Below are 24,040 nucleotides of genomic sequence, written 5' to 3' on the forward strand. Positions count from 1 at the left end.
TGATAGGCGACAGGTTTACAAGTCTGAACCTCAGGAGGAAAGATGTAAGAAATGGACTTGGGATTCATCAGTAGAAAGATGGCGGGTGACATTGTCAGAGTGGATGTCACCCAGGGAGAATGTCTAGAGTAAGAAGAGTGCAGAACCTTGGGGAACACAGACATTTAGAGTGTGGTCTGGCTAACGCCTGGGCAAGGAGAAAAGGTGGAAAGGAGGGAAGAAAACCAGAGGAGGGCAGGTGTGGAGAGGCCAGGGGAGGAGAGGAGAGTGTTTCAAGAAGGAAGAGTAGACAGCAGTGTCGGATGCAGCCAGGCAGTCAGGTGGGATGAGGGCCTAGCATGGTGATTGGATTTAGCAGTAAGAAGGCTGCCGGTATCCTTGGTCAGAGCCGTTTCAGTGGTGTCAGTGTGGGCAAGGCTTGACTAGTGCAGGGTGAAGAGTGAGTAGCAGATGAAGTGGACACAGGGCACGTGGAAAACTTCTCTGAAATTTGAATTTCTTGATGTTAAGGTATTCCTCAAAGGAATATGTGGGGTTGAGGGAGAGTTTCTTTTTCCTTTTTAAGGATGTGACAGACAAGTGGGTTAAACACGAATGGGAAGGCGAGTATAGCGAAGTTGTAGTCAACGCGTGGATGGGAGGAGTAAGCAAGAGTCCCAGTGCAACTGGGTGTGCTCACATGCACATTATCTTTCGAGTTTGCTGGGGGAGTCTCTTCTCTTGGCTTCTCTTTTTTTTTCTACTTTCTGAAGTTGGGGTAAAGGTCATGGGCCTACATATAACCCTCAAGCGCTCCCTTAAGCAAATATTTGATAGTGGTTTTTCATTGTCAAGCTGGGTACATCTGATAATGCTTGGTAACTGTATTTAAAGTATTTTATTTTTCCCGAAGGCCTCCTGGCAGGTCACTTTTAAGAGGATATCTTCATTTCTTTGACTTTTCAGTGCATGGCACTGCTGGCTGCCAGGGGCTGGGCCTGTGCTTGGGTACACCAGCTATTAGCTGAATAAGGCTAACTCCATAGAAGGAAGGAGCATGCAGTTAGGGTACCATTCTGGTTTATTCCACAATTGTACATTTTTATTTATTTGTATGGTCTTTTGAAAATAGTGATAAGGCTGGGTGCAGTGGCTCATGCCTGTAATCCCAGCACTTTCGGAGGCAGAGGCGGGTGGATCACTTGAGGCCAGGAGCTCAAGACCAACCTGGCCAACATGGTGAAACCCTGTTTCTACTAAAAATACAAAAAAATTAGCCGGGCATGGTGGCACATGCCTGTAATCCCAGCTACTCAGGAGGCTGAAGCAGGAGAATTGCCTGAACCTGGGAGGTGGAGGCTATAGTGAGCCAAGATCGTGCCTCTGCACTCCAGCCTGGGTGACAGAGCAAGACTCTGTCTCAAAAAAAAAAAAAAAAACCCTAAAATGAATAAATATAGATAAACCTCTAGAAAGTATACAAAATCTTAGTTAAAAAAGAATAAAAATATGGCCGGGCATGGTGGCTCACGCCTGTAATGCCAGCACTTTGGGAGGCCGAGGCGGGTGGATCACGAGGTCAGGAGATTGAGATCATCTTGGCTAACATGGTGAAACCCCGTCTCTACTAAAAATACAAAAAATTAGCCAGGCGTGGTGGCAGCCACCTGTGTAGTCCCAGCTACTCAGGAGGCTGAGGCAGGAGAATGGTGTGAACCCGGGAGGCGGAGCTTGCAGTCAGCCGAGATTGCGCCACCGCACTCCAGCCTGGGTGACAGAGCGAGACTCTGTCTCAAAAAAAAAAAAAAAAAAAGAATAAAAATTGTGGTAAAAATACATGACATAAAATTTACCATTTTAAGTAAATGATTCAGAGACATTAGATACATTCGCAATGATATGTAACCGTTGCCACTATTTCTAGAACTTTTTCACCATCCCAAATAGAAACTCTGTATTGCATTAAACAATAACTCCCCATTTCCCCCTCCCTATATCCTCTGGTAACCCCCATTCTACTTTCTGGCTTCGTTTGCCTGTTCTAGGTATCTCACATAGTGGAATCATGTATTTGTCATTTTTTTCTTTTTGAGATGGAGCCTCGCTCTGTCACCCAGGCTGGAGTGCAATGGTGCCATCTTGGCTCACTGCACCCTCTACCTCCCGGGTTCAAGCAATTTTCCTGCCTCAGCCTCCCAAGTAGCTGGGATTACAGGTGTTTGCTACCATGCCCAGTTGATTTTTTCTATTTTTAGTAGAGATGGGGTTTCACCATGTTGGCCAGGCTGGTCTCAAACTTCTGACCTCAAGTGATTCAACTGCCTCTGCCTCCCAAAGTGCTGGGATTTACAGGCATGAGCCACCGTGCCCAGCCTATTTGTCCTTTTGTGTCTGGCTTATTTCAGTTAGCATAATGTTTTCAAGGTTCATCTGTAATGTAGCATGTATCCGAATTTCATTTCTTTTTATGGCTGAATAATATTCCTTTGTATTTTGTTTGTTCATCTATTGATGGACATTTGGGTTGCTGCCTCCTTTTGGCTATTGTGAGTGGTGTTGCTGTGAACTTTGGTGTACAAGTATCCAAGTCCCTGCTTTCAGTTCTTTCGAGTGGAATTTGCTGGATCATATGGTAATTCCGTGTTTAACTTTTGGAGGAACTGCCAAACTGTTTTCTACCATGGCTGTACCATTTTATATTCCCACCAGCCATTGATTTAGTTTGACTTCTGTTGTTTAAAGAAGTATATCTGAATTTTACACATACTCCAAAACTATAATTATTTGAAATAATTGGAGTAGAAATTAATTTGAAATAATGAAATGTCTGATTACTGGACATCAAAAGCTGCTTTACATTAGGCCATGGTTCTCAGAATTCACAATCCTCCTTTCCATTTTTTCCTCCCTCCCTCCCTCCCTCTCCCTTCCATGATCACTCTCAGGTTCACAATAAGCATGTGTATCTTAGGGCATTTGAAATTCAGATACTACAGCACCTCGCACATAAGAACTCTGTAACAGTAGACTTCTATTTCCCTTTCCTGTCCTATGTGCTATTTGTTTGTTTGTTTTTTTAAGACAGAGTCTTGCTTTGTCACCCAGGCAGGAGTGCAGTGGTGTAATCACAGGTCACTGCAGCCTCAACCTCCTGGGCTCAAGTGATCCTCCCACCTCTACCTCCCAAGTAGCTAGGACTACAGGTGCAGACCACCGTGCCCAGCTAATTTTTGTAATTTTTGTAGAGACAGGTTCTTTCCACTTTGCCCCAGCTGGTCTTAAATTCCTGTTTATGTGATCTGCCCACCTCGGCCTCCAAAATGCTGAGGTTACAGGCATGAGCCACTGTGCCTGGCCTTTGTATTTTTGTCATACATTTTATTCCCCAGTATTATAGACTCCAAAATATGTTGTTGTTATTCTTGTTTTAAAAGTCAGTTATCTTCTTAGTTTTCTTTCAGAAAAATTAAACGGTGAGTTTTTGTTTTTTGTTTTTTTTTTTTTGCATGGTCCTTGTATTTACCATTCCTGGTGCTCTTCCTTCTTTTGTGTGGATTCAGTTTTCCATCTAGTATCATTTTCGTTCTGGTAAAAGCACGTTTGACATTTCCTGTAGTATTGCTTTGCTGGTGAGACATTCTTCCTCAGCTTTTGTCTGAAATGCCTTTATTACGCCATCATTTTTGAAAGATGTTTTTGCTGGATATAGAATTCTAGGTTGATAGTTTTTGTTATTTTTCAGCACTTTTAAGATGGAATTTGGCTTGTATCATATTGTTCTTGAGAATTCTGCAGTTATTCTTTGCTCCACTGTATGTAATAATATATCTGTTTTTCTCCTTTCTCTGATTTTAAGGTTTTTCTCTTTGTTGCTGATGTTCTGAAACTTGACTCTTTTTGTGGTTTTCTTTGTTTTGTTTTGTTTTGTTTTCTGTGGAATTTATTCAGCTTCTAGGATCTGTGGGTTATAGTTTTCACAAATTGGACATTTTTGACATTACTTCTTCAGACACACTTTCTATCTTCCCCTCCATCATTCTGGGATTTGAATTATATGTATGCAGTAACTGTTGTTACTGTTTCACAGGTGACTAGTGGGTAGGGGAATGTCTGGTTCCCTTACTGTCTGGCGAAGTAGCAGAACCACCTTTTGTAGGAATCAGTTATCAGGCCCTTTACTTTCCCTTGAACTCTAGGCTAGTTCCAGAACCTTTGGTGGACTGGAAATAGGAAATAGTTATGCCACAATTCTTAGTACATGCGAATGTACATGTAATGTTAAAAAAAAAAAAAAAAAAAGAAAGGAAAGGTCATGGTAGCCTGCATTTACTGGGCCCTATGTGCCAGTCCCTGTTCTATGGGCTTTATTTTTATTACTCATTTCTCATTTGTGTCACAAGGCACAGGCAGTTCGAGACTGAGACTTTAAGGAATTGGTCCAAGTTTTCAAGACTGGTAAAACAGTGGCATGGGGATTTGAACCTGTGTGCCTGGCTTCAAAGCCAGCTTATCACTGGTGTGTTGCCAGTAATTACATTTCCTCCCCCCTTGGGGAGGAAGTGAGACCTTGTAAATACACACACTGGTGAGGGTGTGGGACATAGGCATTCTTAACTGGGAGTAAGTTTCTGCTAGTTGTCTCTGGGTTTGGTATTTGCTACTGTTTGATTTTAAACTTTTCTGTATTTGTATTCCTGTCTCCCCACCCCCAATGAGCATATAGTTCTACAATTGGGAAAAGCAAAAAGCTATTTTAATTTGGGGCTGGTGGTGAGGTTATTTTCTTAGCCACAGCAAAGTAAGTTTTAATGTGCCTTACCCTAGGTGTTAAATAGTGGGTTAGTAACCTTGCAGCTATGATAAAGAACAAAGTAGCTATGCTGATGTGAAGTGTCCTAAGAGAAAATATGAATAAATAAAACTCCTAAATAAATGAAATGTAGAAAAGCACATAAGAAATGTTAAGAACATGTAAGCATATACTGTGGTTCTAATTGCTTCCGTGCATGTATGTGCTTTGACTAGTTGTGTACATGCAAACACGTATGGCAGATGTATAACATTTTGAGGGATATTTTAAAAACAATGAGCACTAGTGCCCTTTGGCACTTTTAGAAACTTTTCCTTTTTAACTTATGTTGCTTTTGTTGTTGTATTAATAAAAGTGTAGGTATGTATTTATATACACTGAAATTATTCTCAGAATGAGAAGTTTAAGAATATTGTTTACCCCCTTTTATGTGGCCTTTAATACAGATTCTGTTTGCCATCTAATCAGCTTTTTCGTTACACTTTGGAGTATTTTGTGCTTTGTTATAATCAGGGAAGCATTCTTTCATAAATTTTGGTGTTTGCAACATGACTCTGAGCATCCTAGGTAGAGACAATCCAAGACAGTGCTTTAAATTTTTAATTTTTTTTGACTAGATAATAGGTTGATGTTAAAAAAAAAAAACAAAAACAAAAACAAAAAACCCACCACACTAAAAAAGTGCAAAAACACCCCACTGAAAATTCCTCTCCTACCTCTCCTCTCCCTAATCATCTTCTCTCCTCAGGGGCAGTGTTACCAATGTCTTTTACATTCTTACTGAGATTTCCTGTGCATACACAAGCAAATGCATGTACTGCGTCGCCGTGCCCTCTTTCCTACACAGATCCTGTGCCTGCTTTATTTTGTCGTTGAATACATTAGAGATCATTCCACACCAGAGAAGTAAGCAAGTCTTGTTCTTTTGGCTGTAGTACTCCATTTCGTAGAGATCCCATACTTGATGAACTAGTCCCACCTTTTAGGTTGTGTTTGGTCTTTTGCTATTCCAGGTGGCGCTGCAGTGAATAGCCGTGTATATATGTCAGTTTGCAAAAGTGTATTTCTAGAGGATAAGTTCCTAGAATTTCTCATTAAGATACATGTGTGTTTGTAATCCTGATAGGCATTACCAAATTGCCTCTCCTGTTAGCGCAATGTAAGGATACCTGTTTCCCTAAACCTTATGCCCTTACCAACATGGTGTTAGCAGAGTTTTGCTTTTGTTTTTTTGCCAGATTGATAGGTGAAAAAATAACTGTTTCATTTTATATTCTTTTCTGAGTAAGGTTTTACATTTTAAAAACCATTTTTTTCTTACTGATTCGTACTCTTTATATAGAGTAGCAGAACCAATCTTTAGTCTGTATTACAAATTGCAAACATTTTCCCCAGATTGTCATTGATATTTTTGTTGTTGTTTTGAGATGGAGTTTTGCTCTTGTTGCCCAGGCTGGAATGCAGTGGCTCAGTCTCGGCTCACTGAAGCCTCCACCTCCCAGGTTCAAGTGATTCTCCTGCCTCAGCCTCCCCAGTAGCTGGGATTACAGGCACCCACCACCATACCCAGATAATTTTTTTTTTTTTTTTTTTTTTTGGTATTTTTAGTAGAGACAGGGTTTCACCATGTTGGCCAGGCTGGTCTTGAACTCCTGACCTCAGGTGATCCACCCGCCTCAGCCTCCCAAAGTGCTGGGATTACAGGCATGAGCTACCATGCCCGGCCTGTTACTGATTTTTATCTTGCTTGTGTATAGGCTGTTGCCAGGTAGGTATGTTTTATTTTGGGTGAAGAGACATTTCTCCCATTCTCCCTGTAAAGGACTTGTCGATTTTATTTCATAAAGTCCTCCTCTACTGCAAGAGTATTTTTAGAAAATCTCCTAAGATTTTATTTTCTTTGATGTTTTTTACGGTTTTTTAAAAAGACCTTTTATTGTGGATCATGCCAAACACATTCAAAAGTAGAAGAGTATAATAAAGCTGTTTGTAACCCCTGTCCACCTTTGGCAACCGACCAGCTCATATCCTTTTTATTTCATCAAGACCCCATCAGTGTCTCTTGTTCCTGCATTATTTTTGAAGAAATGGCAGGTATTTTAACACTTCATTTATAAGTATTTTCGTGTATACCTCTAAAGATGGGGAGGAAAGAGGAAAGTCTTTTAAAAATATAATCAGTACTACTTCGATGCCTAAAAAATGAATACTTTTAAATATCACAGTCCTTTAAGAATTCAGATTTCATAATCATTTCTGCAGTTGGATTCAAAATCCTAATAAAGTCTACATATTGCTATTATGTTCAATCTTCTCTTCATTTATAGGTTCCATTACCTCACCCCTAACCCTTATCCCGTACTTGTTTTTGTCTTTGGGACTTACTTGTTAGAATGGGTTTCGTAGTACCTGGTTCTTACCTTACCCTCATTACATAGTTTAATATATCCTTTTGTATTTCTTGTAAATTGTTACTAGGGTTTAGAGGATGAATAAGATTCACATTCTTTTTTTTCCAAGTATATTTCATAACTGGGATTGTGTTCCATCAGAAGGCAAGTAATGTCTGGTTGTCTTTGTGATGCACTATGCTTAGATGAATTAAATCTTTAGGGATTGAAAAAAATGATCTCATTCTATTATTCCTTCATTTACCAACTGAAATACTTGTATAAAGAGAAACTTTTATCTAGTACTTGGTTACTTAATAGTACAGTTTTTAAAGGATAAATGGTTGATTTTTTTTTTTGCCTTTATTTACCAGTTGTCAAAATGAATTCGTTTCCTACTATTCTATAATGATAACCAATTAGTTTTATAATTATGAACTCATGAGTTTAAGCAAATTCAGTGTTTCAGTCCATTGCGGTCATTATCCCTATTGATGCTTGTATTCCACATTTGGACAGCAAGCTCTTCTTCAGGTTGGTGCCTGTGTCTTTTTGATACAGGGATGCGCCACCACGTCCAGCTAATTTTTGTATGTTTAGTAGAGACGGGGTCTCTCCATGTTGGTCAGGCTAGTCTCAAACTCCTGTGCTCAGGTGATCTACCTGCTTCGGCTTCCCAAAGTGCTGGGATTACAGGCGTGAGCCACCGCACCCGGCCATCATCCAGAGTCTTGATGGGAGGAGTGACAAAGTCATATTGCAAATTGGTATTGATATAGGGGTGGGAGGATTTACTGCGGCCATTGTTACACTCTACCTTGCTGTGTTAGTCTGTTCTCACACTGCTAGTAAAGACTACCCGAGACTGGATAATTTATAAAGAAAAGAGATTTAATGGACTCACAATTCCACATGGCTTGGGAGGCCTCACAATCATGGTGGAAGGCAAAGGAGAAGCAAAGGCACATCTTAGATGGTGGCAGGCAGGAGAGCTTGTGCAGGGTGCCTCCCCTTTATAAAACCATCAGATCTCATGAGACGTATTCACTACCATGAGAACAGTATGGGGGAACCACCCCCATGATTCAGTTATCTCCACCTGGCCCTGCCCTTGACCCTTGTGGTTTATTACAGTTCAAGGTGAGATTTGGGTGGGGACACAGCCAAACCTTATCACATACTCTCCATTTTTTCCAATTTTCTGTGTCATTTGAGAAATTCTAAAGTTTTTTTCCAGATAGGTTTTACACATTTCTTAAGTTTATTCCTAAATATTTCATCTTTTGCCATTACTGTACATGATGTCTTTTTCCTCTCATTTTAATTTAGAGTTCTTGGACAGGTGATATACACACACACAGTTAAAATTAAATGATATGAAAAGAAACATAATGAGAAATGTCACTTCCACTTGTATTATCACTAATTTTCTTCTCTCATCTTTCTAGGTGACCAATTCAAAATTAATTTCTTGTTTTATTTATCTAATGCTTCTTTATGGAAATACTGGCAAATATAAATATTCTACTCATGAAAAAGGGAGCATGCTATATGCCCTGTTCCACAGTCGACCTTTTTTGACCATGTATTCATTCCATGTCTGAGTATATAGATTGTTTTCCTTCTCTTGTTGCTATATAATATTCCATTTTGATGGCATAGCCTGGTTTAATCAGTTGCCTGTTAGTAGAAGCTATATTGGGGTAGCATTCCTTAGCATCTGATTTGCAGAAGTACAAAAGTGGAGTTATTTATTCTGTTTGTGAAGCTGTAGAAAAGTGTTACTTTTGTATATAATACTGGTAGAAGTTTAAATAGTACAACCCCAAATTGAGGCAGTGGGGATCTGGCAATGTCTACCAGATTAATTTGTCTTTCTTACTGTGTGAGATTGAGCATTTTGTCCTACATTTAAGGGCCATTGTATTCTTTAATGAACTGTTTGTTCCTCTGCCCATTTTTATATTAGGTTGCTGGTCTTTATCTTGAGTTCCAGAAACTCTTTATGTATTAGAAGATTAACACCTTGTGATCTGAATTGAAAATATTCTTTCCTTTATGACTTCTGCCTTATGTTAAGATTAGTGATTTTTACATAATAATTTTGTTCCAGGTCATGTTATAGGGGTCAGCAAATTTGGACCCATTAACAAAATCTAGCCTGTCATGTGCAGTTTGTAAATAAAGTTCCATTGGAACGCGGTCATATCCATTTGTTTATATATTGTCTGTGGTGGCTTTTGCACTGCAGCAGCAGAGACAGACTGAATGGCCTGCAAACTCTAAAATATTTACTATCTGGTCCTGTGCAGAGAAAGGAAAAGCAACCCCTCGTTTAAAGCATTCAAATCAAAGTGTTTTGTATGATACAGCCATTTTGACATGGCCTTAAAAAAACAGCCTAGGCAACAGTGAGATCGTGTCTCTTTAAAAAATAAAATATTAGCCAGGAGTGGTGGCATGTGCCTATAGTCCTATCAGGAGGCTGAGGCAGGAGGATCGCTTGAGCCCAGGAGTTCGAGACTGCAGTGAGCCATGATTGCACCACTGCCCTCTAGCCTGGGTGACAGAGTGAGATGTGGTCTCTCAAATACAATAAAATATCCAATTAAATTAAAGTTTTGTGTGTTTAATTATGAAGTAAGGCACAGAACAGGCAGTCACACGTGGGTTTCAGAAGTATCTGTTTTGGCATATTACTTGGTAATGGTGATGGTACGTGTGATATGGCTAGTTGATGCCACCACATCAAATCACTGTTAAGATATCTTTGTCTAATTGTTCTTGTGTACACCGCATATAGAAGCTTTGATCTGGGTGAGTGTGGGTAGAATGACTCTTAAAATCATCCTAATCTGTAGAAGTCTGGTTATAGTGTAGCCTCAGTTCATATTTCCTGTGGTCTGAGTACTTTCCAGAGCTGTTCTGCATGAGTGAACTAGAGAGAGGAAGTGTAGTTTGGAAGAGTATGGTACGATTTGATTTATGTATTTTAAGTATTTGGAACTCTGCTCCCCTAGAATTGTACAATTGCCTTTTGTTACACTCAGATTTAAGTTTAAGTATTTATTTGGAATTTATAATTCTACTCAGTGAATTTCTATTTACATTTCTGTTTGACTTGAAAATTTCCCCAACTGCTTGTCTAATTGACCATCAGTTTAACAAATTACTGTAAGTGCATTTATTTCAGAATAACAGATACAAACCTATTTTAGGAAAAAACATGTTTAAAGAACATATCAATTCACCAGTAGTTTATTCCTGAAAATTTTACATACAAAATATTTTAAAATTTTTATTCATTCTCAATTGCTGCTACCAATTCTTTTTAGAAATTTCTTCTGTTGGGAAAAGATATTTTACTAGAACAACTGTTAAAAGTTTCTTTCATCTTGACTATACTTTTGAATGGATTATTAAAGAAATTGCTTCTAAACATTTAAGGAAACTTCATTTCCTTCTTTGGAAATTTTAAGAGCAACATTCTGAGAACATAATAATTAATTGACCCACATCCCCTTGGAGCTTCTTACCACGTGCAGCTGAGTTGGCCCTGCCATAGTTTAACAATTTGAATAATGACACTGGTGAAACTGTAGAAAGTGTGCTTTTTCTACAGAAAGTGTGCGGCTTTCCGATGACTCCCAGCAGGAAAAGATAAGGGAGAACTGGGTGATGGCTTCAGAATTCAGAAAGCTCTTAGTAGATTGGAGCAATTGGTTGAATCTAATAGCTTGAAATTTCATGATGATAACTATTACATTCTGTATTTGGTTCAAATAACAATGGAGTAAGCACAAGGTTGAACAAAAGCTGTGGAAATCACTGATAAGCAGTAGTTCCCTGTATGGATGGGGGATATGTTCCGAGACCTCCAGGGATGCCTGCAACCAAAGATTGTAACAAACCTTATGTGTACTATGTTTTTTCTATACATGTCTATGACAAAGTTAATTTATAAATTAGGTACAGTAAGAGATGAACAAGAATAACTAATAGTAAAATAGAACAGTTATTGTAGTGTGCCAGCAACACCACTCTTACACGTCAGGATCATGATAAGTAACATAAGGATGACTTGAAGATGAGCACTGCCATGCCTGATAGTCAGTCTGCTAATTGGGACGGCTACTACAATGACTGTCGGGTGGGCGGTGTCTGCGGCGCAGAGATGCTGGGCAAAGGGATGATTCACGTACATCCTGGGTGGCATAGTGTGAGATTGCATCATGCTACTCAGAACGGCATGGACTCTAAAACTCATAATTGTTTGTTTCTGGAATTTTCTATTTAATATTTTCCAACTGCATTTCATAGCAGTTAACTGAAACTGAGGAACGTAAAACCGTGGAGAAGGAGGGACGACTTGTATTGAAAAGCATTTATGCCTTCATCATTTAGATTAAGGACAAATACATCAACATATATTAATAGCATAATAACATTCAAGGTCTGTGAAAGTAAGTTCTGTTTCTTCTGATAAGTCAAGATAAGATTGAGGAAGGCATTAAATATTATAAAATTTTACAAGTCATGAATGTGCTTAAGTTAAACAAGCTTACCATTTAAAGAGGTAAACTAGTTATATATAGAAATATTACCTACTCTTTATGCAGAACTTCACTTCTCAAGGGTGTCAAGTCCTCCTTTCCCTCAAATTTCTGAAGATTTACATATTTTATTTTTTAGTTGTACTTTTCTGTTTTAAAGATGGGGAGCAACACTGTTGAAGATTTACTGCTTTTTCCCCAAGATGTAATTGTGATTTATATGCAGTCAGAGAGGTAGATACTTAAGAATGGGGCCTTAGCTTTTGCATTCTAACCCTCATATGAACTTTTTTTATTGCCAGAGTTTTGTGGATTTTTTTTCCTTCCTATTTGGAACTGTTTAATTCTCTGTTGTTGTTCATTTTAGGATCTAGGTTTTTTTTTGTTTGTTTTCATTTTTGCATAATAAATACAGGTAGTTCTTAGTTCTTATGGCCAGTTTTTTTTGGTTTTGTTTTGTTTTTGTTTTTTGTTGCTTTTTTTTTTTTACCTAGAATGTTTCCTTAATAAATTCTTTGGTTTGGGGTTATTGGTTTGTATTAACTTGGACTCTCTAGGTTGCAAGTGACAAGATGTGGACTCACATTAGCACGAAAGAAGATACATCGGCTCCAGTAACAGAGAAGTCTTCCATGGTGGGGAATGAGTGCCAAGCTTGTCCTTCAAACAGGACACTGTTTCTCTTTGTCATTCTGTGCTACATTGACTTCATTTTTCAGACAGACTTTCTCCACACCTCAGCCAGTTAGCCATTGACAACAATACCAGAGAGAAGGAGCACTGTCCCCAGCTCCCATACCAAAGAGCTCTGAGAAAGAATTCTGATAATCCAGTTTCCAAAAGGAAGGGATGTGGGGCAGACAGAATAAGAGATATGTACAACATAGGTCAGTTAGAATGCATATTGTCATACTCCTCTCCTCTCAGAAAAGGAAGTATGTGTTAAGAATGGATTATGCACATTGTGGGCAGATGTGTGCTTGCACACTTGGTATTCTGGTGTCTGGAGCATTGAATGGAGAGCTTTGAATCCATTAATGTTTATTTTACTGCTAAGTAGATTAGTAGTTAATGGAACAGATATGTGAGATTGATGTCTAGTAGCCATTCATGTCATCTGTAACACTTTTTGAAATTTCTGTTGAAGAGATTAGTTGTGGTTGACAATATGTATTGAATATATAGTTTGGAGTTATCCACTGACCAGGACTAGGTGGAAATTTAGCTCTTGGAAATAGTTGAAGAATGAGTTCTTGAAGTATAGCTAACAGTGGAAAAGGCAGTGTAGGAAAATGGACCATTTCTTTCAAAGGCCACATGGAAAATAGACTGGCAATTGGGGTTGAGGCCAGCCTCTCTGTCTGTTTGGATACTGTTAGTGGTAAACAAGAGGGTGAGAAGGGGAAAGTGAGAAACCAGGTATAGGCAAAATGCAAGGATAGGAAAGAGAAAAGAGGGGTGCTGGGAGATGACACCCAAAGGCTTTCAGTTTCATTGAAGCTTTAGCATCTCTAGGCTGAATAGAATAGTATTTTTTTTTATTGACATGTTATACTCATTTGGAGATATGGTTATTAAATCCTTTTGTCCTCCAGAATTATTCTCAGTTCAGATTTGTAAGAAGCATCTGTTTAAATCTTAATTCAGTGTTTTAAATAAACTTACAAAGTTTATAAACATTTTTCTGTGAGTGTCCTTGTCTGTTTTGTGCTTACAACGGAGATCTAGGACTGGGTAACTTACAAAGAACAGAATTTATTCCTCATAATTGTGGAGGCAGGCCATTCAAGATCTAGGTGCTGGCAGGGCAGGGCCTGGCTCTGCTTCCAAGACGGCGCCTTGAGTGCCCCCTCCTCCAGGGGAAGGGGGTGTTGTGTCCTCACACAACAGAAGGATGGGTGAGAGTAAACCCACTCCCACGAGCCCTTTTTGTAGCAGTGTTGATCCCCTCGTGAGGACAAAGCCTGCGTGACCTAAACACCCCCATTTGCCGCACCTCCCAACACCACTGCCTTGGGGGTTCAGTTTCAACACGAGTTTTGGAGGGTCCAAACCCTCTTAACCGTAGCAGTGAGTAAGTGCTTAGTAATATTTAAATGTTTTTTAAATAGGCCGTTTCCATTTCTTTCTTTCTCACTTGTTTCACATTCTGTTTCACTACATTCTAAGCTTAGTAAACAAGAGGCTTAGGTATTCTATGTTTGGAAACTAATTGGATTCGGCTGGATTTTTTAAAATTTCAGTAGGATTCTTGAGGACCAATAGCACAACAGCAGGTTCCTCGTGCCGAGTGTGGCTTTGCTGCTCCCGGGCTCCTCTCTGAGGAGTCGCTTGCTTCCAGTCCGTCCCTTGCCCGCGTTTCTCTCCTGTTTGTCCTCATGGCAGGAAGGATCGAGGTTGATGCAACATGTTTTTAAAAAACACCAGCCGGGCACTGTGGCTCACCCTTTAATCCCAGTATTTTGGGAGGCCAAGGTGGGCGGATCATGAGGTCAAGAGATCGAGACCATCCTGGCCAACGTGGTGAAACCCCGTCTCTACTAAAAATACAAAAATTAGCTGGGTGTGATGGTGTGTGCCTGTAATCCCAGCTCCTTGGGAGGCTGAGGCAGGAGAATTGCTTGAATCCAGGAGGCAGAGTTTGCAGTGAGCCGAGATTGGGCCACTGCACTTTCGCCTGGTGACAGAGTGAGACTGTGTCTCAAAAACAAAACAAAAACAAAAACTACCCCAGCCGGGCGTGGTGGCTCACGCCTGTAATGCCAGCACTTTGGGAGGCCAAGGTGGTTGGATCACCTGAGGTCAGGAGTTTGAGACCAGCCTGACCAACATGGTGAAACCCCATCTCTACTAAAAATACAAAAATTAGCTGGGTATGGTGGTGGGTGCCTGTAGTCCCAGCTACTTGGGAGGCTGAGGCAGGAGAATCACTTGAATCCAGGAGGCAGAGGTTTCAGTGAGCCCAAATGGCACCATTGCACTCCAGCCTGGGCAACAACAGCGAAACTCAGTCTCACGAAAAACAAAAACAAACACTACATAACATGACAAGCAGAATTCTGTCCACCTTTGCAGCCGTGTCAGGAAAACACCTCAGCACGACTGCTTTGTCCTTCATGACGCCCTGAGGGAGCCGCCCTGCTGGCCTGGGCGCCCTGCCATGCTCTCCACTCGGGTCCCAGCCTCCGAGGGTGGAGGTGGAGGTGGGGAGCTGCTGGGATGTCTTGACTCACAGGCTCTCCCACCATTTGTTTCTTCCCATCAGTTTACTAGGAAACATTTTAGACATGGAGAAAGGTTGGAATTGAACGCCATAGACCCACCATCTAGATTCAGTGCCTGCTTTGTCGCATACTCATCCATCAATCCATCTTACTAGTTTTTAGTATTTCAAAATAGTATTTTGGCTTTTTTTTCTTAGTCTGTTATGACTAAATATGAACCTTTATTCTCATTAAACTAATTTCAGGCATCATTAAGCGAATACATAGAAAGGGCGATGGCCAACAAAAGGGCCTTTCAAGTTTCTGCCATACGGTGGGGTGTTCAATAAATATGTTAAATTAGTGCACTTGCATTAGTCCTGTTAGACTAGCCCTGTCGCTAAACTTGAATTTGCCTTTTAGGACAAACAATTGCTCTTAAACCATATGTTTCCTAGGCACATGTGATGCCCAGTTTATAGGATAGACTTCAGGAAGACAGGTCTGTGAAAGACAATCACTTAGAATTTGAACGGGGTTTAAAAATATGTATTATATATTATAAAGGTATATATAAAACATTTTAAACATGTACTTTGTTTTTACCACGGTGACTCTCTCTCGGAATGCACGCATAGCAGCGTTCCAAGGCATCAGTGTTTCTGGACCCTGTCTCAAGGATCCTCTTGAGGAAGAGCCTGCAAGAGCAGTCCCTCCTCACTCCAGCCAGAACAGCTTTGTCCTAGTCTGTCTTATATGAAATTAAGATTTCATTTAGGGCTGGGCACAGTGGCTCACACCTGTAACCCCAGTACTTTGAGAGGTTGAGGCAGGAACATCACTTGAGCCCAGGAGTTCCAGACCAGCCTAGGCAACATGGCGAAACCTTATCTCTACAAAAAATAGCTGGGCACGGTGGCACGCGTCTGCAGTCCCAGCTACTGGGGAGGCTGAGGTGGGAGGATTGCTTGAGCCTGGTAGGTCAAGGCTGCAGTGAACCATGATGGCACCACTGCACTCCAGCCTGGGTGACAGAGTGAAACTCTGTCTGGAAAAATAAAGAAAAGCTTTTATTTTAAGGAAACATTTTAAAATCATGGCTGTTAGGTAACTTGACCGGCACACACTGCCCTAGGTAAGTGTTGGTATGGTGGAAGAGTACTCAGATCACATTTCGGAGTTAATGTGGTTAAAGATGCTGTATTATCATTCTTATTAGATAAGGAGCAGTGAACATTTTAATAGCAAGGGATTCTTCTGAAGATGTGTGAATCTTAGATGTGTGTGCGTGTGTGTGTGCCTCTCTCTTCAGTTTCTGAGAGTCATTGTTCCCAGAATGAACAGTTTGTGTATTTCCAGGCTTACCTCCTAAGAGGAAGAGCATAATCTGTTGTTGTTGTTGTTGTTAATGAAATAGGTGGGGGGTTTTTGTTTTTTGCTTTTTTGTTTTGTTTTGTTTTGTTTTTTTAAGAGACAGCAGAGTCTCACTCTGTCGCACAGGCTGGAGTGCAGTGGCATGATCCCGGCTCACTGTAACTTTGACCTCCTGGGCTCAAGCAATCCTCCTGCCTCAGTCTTTTGAGTACCTGATGCTACAGGTGCTGGCTACGATGCCCAGCTAATTTTTCTTTAATTTTTTGGTAGAGATGGAATCTCACTTTATTGCCCAGGCTGGTCTCGAACCCCTGGCCTCAAGCAATCCTCTTACTCTTTAGTCTCCCAAGTAGCTAGGATTGCAGGTGTGAGCTGTTGCACTCAACCAAAATAGGTATATTTTGAGTAACTTTTTTAGGGCTGATCTCTAAATGCAGTGTGGGCAGCTGCCAGAAACCTTCCCTGCCTCCAGAACAGAACAGGGCTCTCGCCCTTGGTGTTACTCTTCCTCACAGTAGAGCAGATGAGTCATTTTGGTAATGTCTTCCTTTCTTCCAAAACAGCCGCAGCCACTATCATGTTCATACCAGCGTGCTTAGAAAGTGAACTGTACACCTTTTGTGTTTTTACTGCGCCATCTATGTTTGTAACATCCTCTTTTCCTCTCCACTCCTGATAGGCTCGGGTTATGTATGATTTTGCTGCTGAACCTGGAAATAATGAACTGACGGTTAATGAAGGAGAAATCATCACAATCACAAATCCGGTAAGAGAACTGTACATTCAAATCTGATTGTCCCATGTGGACTTATTTATTTTTTTGTAAGTTAATCATTCAAACCCACATGATTTTTTTCTTGTTGCTTATGAAATATTGATGGTGAAGTAAGAAGCTATTATATAAATATAGGAAAATATTCCCTAAAGACAGCTGTGTATGTAATTGAGTTTATTATGTCTGCTTATTTTGTATCTTCCTTGATATGTTTATCTTACCTTTTAGGTACTCCATAATTGTCCTGGAACGTAGTTCAGTGTGTTTACCCCTAGCACGATAATACTGTGTCTCTAGAATAAGTAGAAGATGATGGTGATTTTCCTCAATGTCTTAACTGATTGATCCTATCATCATTTTTCTAAGCTCTTTTCCTAAATCAGATTAGATTGCCAGAAAGCAATATACTTAGACCAGCTCCAGTGGAGTTAGCTCAGCTCCCAGTGGAGTTCCCTTTGCTGAATTACAAGATATTGCCTCAGCTTTTATTTGAACAAGAAGCAACTATATATAAAAAAAGCGTTTCTGCATCTTTACAAAACCCTGTTTGATCTTGTGTACATACATATACATACATGCATCTTCAAGGTACACTCATATGTATACATATGTACACATACATGCACACACTCTTCAGATGTGTGTGTGTCTCTGCTTATATAACTAGGTTTATTATGCCCTCCCTGATAAGCATCTATGTGACCTCTTATCTCAGGTTCTTTCTCCTGGAGATTGGGCACATTTTGTTGCATGAAATAAAATCTTCATAGACTGTTGGATTTCTGTTATGGTCTGTGTTGCCAGGAAGCTTAGAGGCAAACAATATTCATTTTTTGTCCAATCTTTGCCCAAGATTCTCTTATGGTTTTTTCCATTATTTCTGTGTGATATTTGTCTCATTACATTTAATTGTCCTTTTTACATGTAACTTTTTGTAACTGTTCTTAAAATATGTAGCAAAATTATGAGATGAACATCATTTGAAATAATGTTGCAGCAAAAATTGTATTGATTAATAGTATTTCATTGCAGGTTCATATAGAGGGAGAAGGAGCAAAAGCAGATAGGGAGAATTCGTCTTTGTAAACTGAGTAAAACTTGAACCTGTCGTTACCCCTTTCTTCACCTGGCTGATTTCGTGACACTGCCCTTGCATCCCTGTCCTTGGTCCACGCCTCCGCCTCTGGACCCCACACTACAATGTGTCTCTTCTGTGTCCTCTCGCTCGTGACTGTCACTCACGTACTTAATGTATGTGCAGTCCTGGGAGACGTACCCTGGAGATACAAAGATAGGAAACCTGGCCCTTGCCCTATGCTCCCTGTTTTCCAGAGAGGCCTGCATGCCAGTGTTTCTTACTAAATGTTACCAGAAGGAAGCTTGTTGTGTCTGCACTGTAGAACATGTTGGATCCCACACCCCTCTCCCCAGCCTTGCTGGCTGTCCTCTTGTGTCCCTCCCGTCTCTGCCTTGCAAGTGTTGGGATTCCCACATCTTTCCATCTTCGGCCCATTTCCTTATATTGTGTGGTCTCAGATTTTTGTATTGCCATCTCTGTGCTGATGACTTTAAACCTGTATCTGCAGCTTCCCCATGTGGCTCCAGCCTCAGAGGGGGTCTTCGAGCTGTGTCCCAGACACCTCCACTTAGTTTTTTCACAAGCACTTCAAACTGACCATGTCAAGACTCAGCTCATCACCCATGCGACGCTCAGCCTATTCCTACTTCTCTTTATTTCTATTGTGGCGCCTTTCTATTCAGTGAACCAAGGCTAAGTCACTTAAAGCTATTGGTTTCTCTCCCTAAAGTTTTACTCCGTCCAGCCTCTCCTCTCCACCCAGCGCTTCCTGCCAGCGCCCTGAGCTGAGCTCGTATCCTCTTGCCTGGACCGTGCACCTTCTTCACTGGCCTCTCCCTCAAGCCCAGGGTCTGTCTAAGTGTCCAGTGTGGCCGGGTCACTCCTCTCTGGCAGCATTCTGTCAGCTGCAGGTGTGTGAGACACCCCACCATGGGCGCCATCAGACCTCACCAGCCTTTCCCTGTGCACGTGCACAGGCACACACACGTACCCATGTACGTACTCTCACACGCACTCTCTCACGTTCTTGTGCATACCCCCCCCACACACACTTGCACACACCCTTATGCGTGCAAACGCACACACATGCACACACACCCTTGCAGCCTCGTACACCTCTCTTGCTGTCATACACTTTTACATACTCTTTTACATATGCACTTTTACACACACATACATACCCTCTCACTCTCACCTGCTGTCTCACACACCCACAGTTGCATGCTTTCACACATACCTGCATTCGCATGCTCTCACACATAGGCAGCTCTCACGTGCGAGCACACACACACCCTCTTCACTCTCACCTGCCCTCACACACCCACACTCATGCTGTCACACATACACATACGCACACGTGCGAGCACATACACCCCCTCACTCTCACCTACCCTCACGCACACCCACACTCATGCTCTCAACACGTACACATGCACTCACACGTGTGAGCACACCCCCATTCACCTGCTTTCATGCACACCCACACTCATGCTCTCACACAAGCACTCACACGTGCAAGCACACACACCCCCCTCAGACACTCTCACCTGCTCTCTCACATCCCCATGCTCACGCTCTCACATTTGCACTCACACGTGTGAGCATGCACACATGCCTTCTCTCTCACCTGTGCTCACACTCAACACTCTCATGCTCTCACACAGATGCAGCACTCACCCCTGCGAGTGCACGCACTCCTCAGACACTCTCACCTGCTCTCACACACACGCACACTTTCATGCTGTCACACAGATGCAGCACTCACCTGTGCGAGCGCACACACCCCTCAGACACTCTCACCTGCTCACACTCTCCTCACACAGATGCAGCACTCACCCATGCAAGCACGCACATGCCCCTCAGACACGCTCACCTGCTCATGCACACGCACACTTGCATGCTCTCGCACAGAGCTCCTGTGGAAGGAGAGAGTGAGGACTATGGCAGTGCAAAGATCAAGGAAGGAGAATGAGGAACAGCAGAAGTGATAGTAGTTTCTGAATAGTGAGCATATTTAGAAAACATACTTTATACGTCTTGGATTAAAAAAAGAATGGGCCATGTGCAGTGGCTCACACCTGTAATCCCAGCACTTTTGGAGGCCGAGGCGGGTGTATCACTTTGAGCTCAGCAGTTCAAGACCAACCTGAGTAACATGGCAAAACCTCATCTCTACAAAAAATACAAAAATTTAGCTGGGTGTGGTAATGCGCACCTGTAATCCCATCTACTTGGGAGACTGAGGTGGGAGGGTCACTTGAGCCCAGGAGTTCGAGGCTGCAGTGAGCCAAGATTGCACCACTGCACATCAACTTGGGAGACAAAATGAGACACTGTCTCAAAAAAAAAAAACAAAAAAAACAAAAAAACACTGATTAGTAAAATATTATGTAGTAATTTTGTATAATATGCTAGGTGTGCATGTTCTCACTCATAGGTAGGAACTGAACAGTGAGAACACTTGGACACAGGAAGGAGAACATCACACACTGGGGCCTGTCGTGGAGTGGGAGGATGGGGGAGGGAAAGCATTAGGAGATATACTTAATGTAAATGACGAGTTAATGGGTTCAGCACACCAACATGGCACATGTATACATATGTAACCTGCACATTGTGCACATGTACCCTAGAACTTAAAGTATAATAATAATTTAAAAAAATAAATGCTAGATGTGTATAAGTTAAATAGATTCATTTTTAATCATAGCAGAGATTAAAGATTCTTGAGTCTTACTAACCTTTTTTGTTTTTCTTTTTGCAGACAGGGTCTCACCCTGTCACCCAGGCTGGAGTGAGGTGGCATGATCTTGGCTCACTGTAACCTCTGCCTCCTGGGTTTAAGCAATTCTGATGCCACAGCCTACCCAGTAGCTGGGATTACACGTGTGAGCCACCGTACCTGGCCTCATCTAATTTTTTTATTGAAGTATTTCAGTTTTCTTGGTAAAATAGTATTGTCCTCAAGTTGCTATTGTGGTCAGAAAGTGACAAAGTTGTGGCTTAAAGTGATTTTTTAAGAGAATGTGATTATTCAGATTCAGATAATTATTAACTAATAAGGGCATTATTTTAAAACTTTAAAAACTCTTAGTATGTTAAGATGAGAAAGTGGGACTTGCCACTTAACGTTGCTAATAATAATATTAATATTAACATTAATAGCTTAATATTTAGATAAAGTTTCTTCCAAGGATAGCAACTTTTATTCTGACTAAAAGTTACAATTTTTCCTTTGATCATAGAGTGAAATGGCAATCCTGGTATATAGAGTTCTACTTTATTACTTAGTGTATTAATATTATTTACCCAGGAGAACTAAGGAACCATGAATCAGTTCACTTTTTCTGCATAACAATGCTAAAACTTAGCGGTTTAACCCCATAACCGTTTGTTACTGCTCAGGAATCTACAAGTCAGCTGGATGGTTCTCCTGAGTTGCGCTGCATGTGTCTGCAGTCACTGGACCCTGCTGGGGACTGACTGGTCTAAGCTAGCCTCACTCATGAGTCTGGCAGTTCTCCAGGTTGGCTGGCTTTGGATGGGGCAACAGGGAAACTGGGTCTCTGTCAACATCTAGCAACCCACATTCATTCATATAGTGGCTTGGGTGCTGGAAGAGCCAGCTGAAGTGTGCAGAAGCCCTTGAGGCAAGTTCTGGATTCCCTGGAGGATTTCCACCTGATTGTGTTGACCAGTGAGGTGGCAGAGGGCAGATTCCAAGCCTGGGGTGCACATCCCACCGCTTCACATTCAGAGCTGCAAGCTGCTTTTATCATCTGCCACAGACCAGAACACAGACAAGATGCGGGTCATCTAATCATCAGCTGTTTTCAGTCTTTCATCACTTATTATTGAAGTTTGATTTTTCTTGTTTTTAGGTTACATCATTTTCTGACGTAAAGAGAAGGCTTAAGAATTTAAGATTTTGAACAATGTTCTCTGGGAATAAAAAGCTTAATGTTAATTACTTTTTTTGTGTATAACAATTCCTCCACTCAAAATTTCTCTAGGAAATCTCAACTGTAATCTTTTTCTTTTTGTTTTTTGGTTTTTGTTTTGTTTTTTTTTTGTTTTTTTTTTTTTTGGTGACTTATTAGGATGTAGGTGGAGGATGGCTGGAAGGAAGAAACATCAAAGGAGAACGAGGGCTGGTTCCTACAGACTATGTTGAAGTAAGAGCTTCCTGTCATTCATTCATTAGAGCTCATTCTTTGTCAGCATCTTTTCATGAATTATCAACTTTCAGGAAGTCAGCAACTTTTTGTAAAATAAAATTTCCGTTGTAAATATAATAAATGTTAACTATGTAAAATATGGAAAGTACATTGAAATAGAACTAAGAAAAATATTACCTGTAGATCCAAGCTCCAAAGAATGACTATAAATATTTAGATTAAGTTTCTTCCAGGGATAGCAACTTTTAATTAGTCTGAATAGAAGTTAATGTTTTTCCTTTGCTAATATTGTCTATAATATAAATATGTATAAATATATTACAAATTGTATAAATTTAATAAGATGAAATTATGTATCAATATATCGATATTACATAAATTTTAAATATGTATTTAATAATATATATTTTTAATATATATGATACATATAACATATTTTTCCTTTGCTGATATTGCTGCTGTCTATAATATTGTTTATTGTACAATTAATTCACAGTTAAATAGATTTTTTTAAGTGTGTATCTCAGTTCCTTCTCCCATTCCCATGGACAGAGAGAGGGGTATCTTGGGTGAGCTGCTGTGGGGATCTCCTGGGGAGAGCTGTTAGGTCGGGTACCCAGGAGAGCAACACAGCAGCCTGGGCTGGCCCTGCCTGGGACACCCCCAACTGAGCCAACCGCCTGGCGCCCCCTGCTGGTTGTCTTTCGGTCGCTCCAAACTGAGCATGTGCAGCTTCTTGGTAAGCTTGTCTTTCATGTTGGGTGACAGAAAAAAGCGAAGGTTTCCTGATGTCCTGTGAGTACAACTGGAGCTAGATCAAGAGTAAAGGTACCTTTGGTTCACCTCCAGGAGAAAAGAATTCCCCCCAGAGGATGTTTACCTGGGACCTGGCTGCAGAGTGATATCGAAGGCCATCTTTCTGTTCTTGATAGACGGTGAGGGGTGGGGAGTCGTGACCCCTCAGAGAATCTGATGCAGTCTCTAGGCTTTCCCTCAGAAACATGTGCCCATGCACACACCACAGCCTTTTCCATACAACTGCAAACCCCTGTTCACAGACCCCTGGCCTCAATCCATAGATCTCATGTTGAAGTCTTGTTTTACTTGTATGCACTTTGCATCCAGGAGCCTACAAATTGACAAGATTGAGAAAAATCTGAGGATTTAAGTTGATACTGGCAGTAAGTGGATTTTCTAGGATTCTGCTTATAGAAAGGACTAGTGATTACAGATATTCTTGGGTTTGCTTACCTTTTAAGAATATAAAAACCCCTCTGTTAGAAATAGATCCTGCAGGCAGAAAATCAGTAAGGACATGGTTGAACTCAGCACCATCAATAAACTGATGTCCACTTGTGGATGTCTATAGACTGCTTCATCAGACCACAGCCACATACACATTCTTCTCAAGCTTACATGGAACATTCTCCAAGACAGACCACATATTCTGAGCCATAAAACATACCTCAACATGTTTGAAAGAAATCATGCAGTGTCTGCCCTGAGACGACGATGGAATCACACTAGAAATCAAAACAGAAAGATAGATGGAAGATCTCTAAAGATTGAACAACCCACTTCTAAATAATGCATGGATCAAAGAAGAAATCTTGAGAAATTAAAAAATAGTTTGAACTAAATGCAAATGAAAATACAACCCATCAAAATACAAGTATGCAGCGAAAGCAGTGCTCAGAGAG

The 24,040-nt window shown here is 40.9% G+C and overlaps 1 protein-coding gene across 3 annotated transcripts in view; it reads left to right on the top strand.

Moving 5' to 3' along the window:
- LOC105478738 (sorting nexin 9) overlaps nucleotides 1-24,040 on the top strand; it is a 124,771-nt gene that overhangs the window by 27,856 nt on the left and 72,875 nt on the right. For all 3 annotated transcript variants that reach the window (XM_011736342.3, XM_011736341.2, XM_011736344.3), the window contains exons 2-3: nucleotides 16,989-17,075; nucleotides 22,263-22,337. In XM_011736342.3, the coding sequence (XP_011734644.1) occupies nucleotides 16,998-17,075; nucleotides 22,263-22,337 (153 nt within the window). In that variant the 5' untranslated portion in view covers nucleotides 16,989-16,997. The remainder of the gene's footprint in view (nucleotides 1-16,988; nucleotides 17,076-22,262; nucleotides 22,338-24,040) is intronic.

The sequence above is a fragment of the Macaca nemestrina genome, chromosome 5 (assembly GCF_043159975.1).
Source record: "Macaca nemestrina isolate mMacNem1 chromosome 5, mMacNem.hap1, whole genome shotgun sequence".
In the NCBI taxonomy this organism is placed as follows: Eukaryota; Metazoa; Chordata; class Mammalia; order Primates; family Cercopithecidae; genus Macaca; species Macaca nemestrina.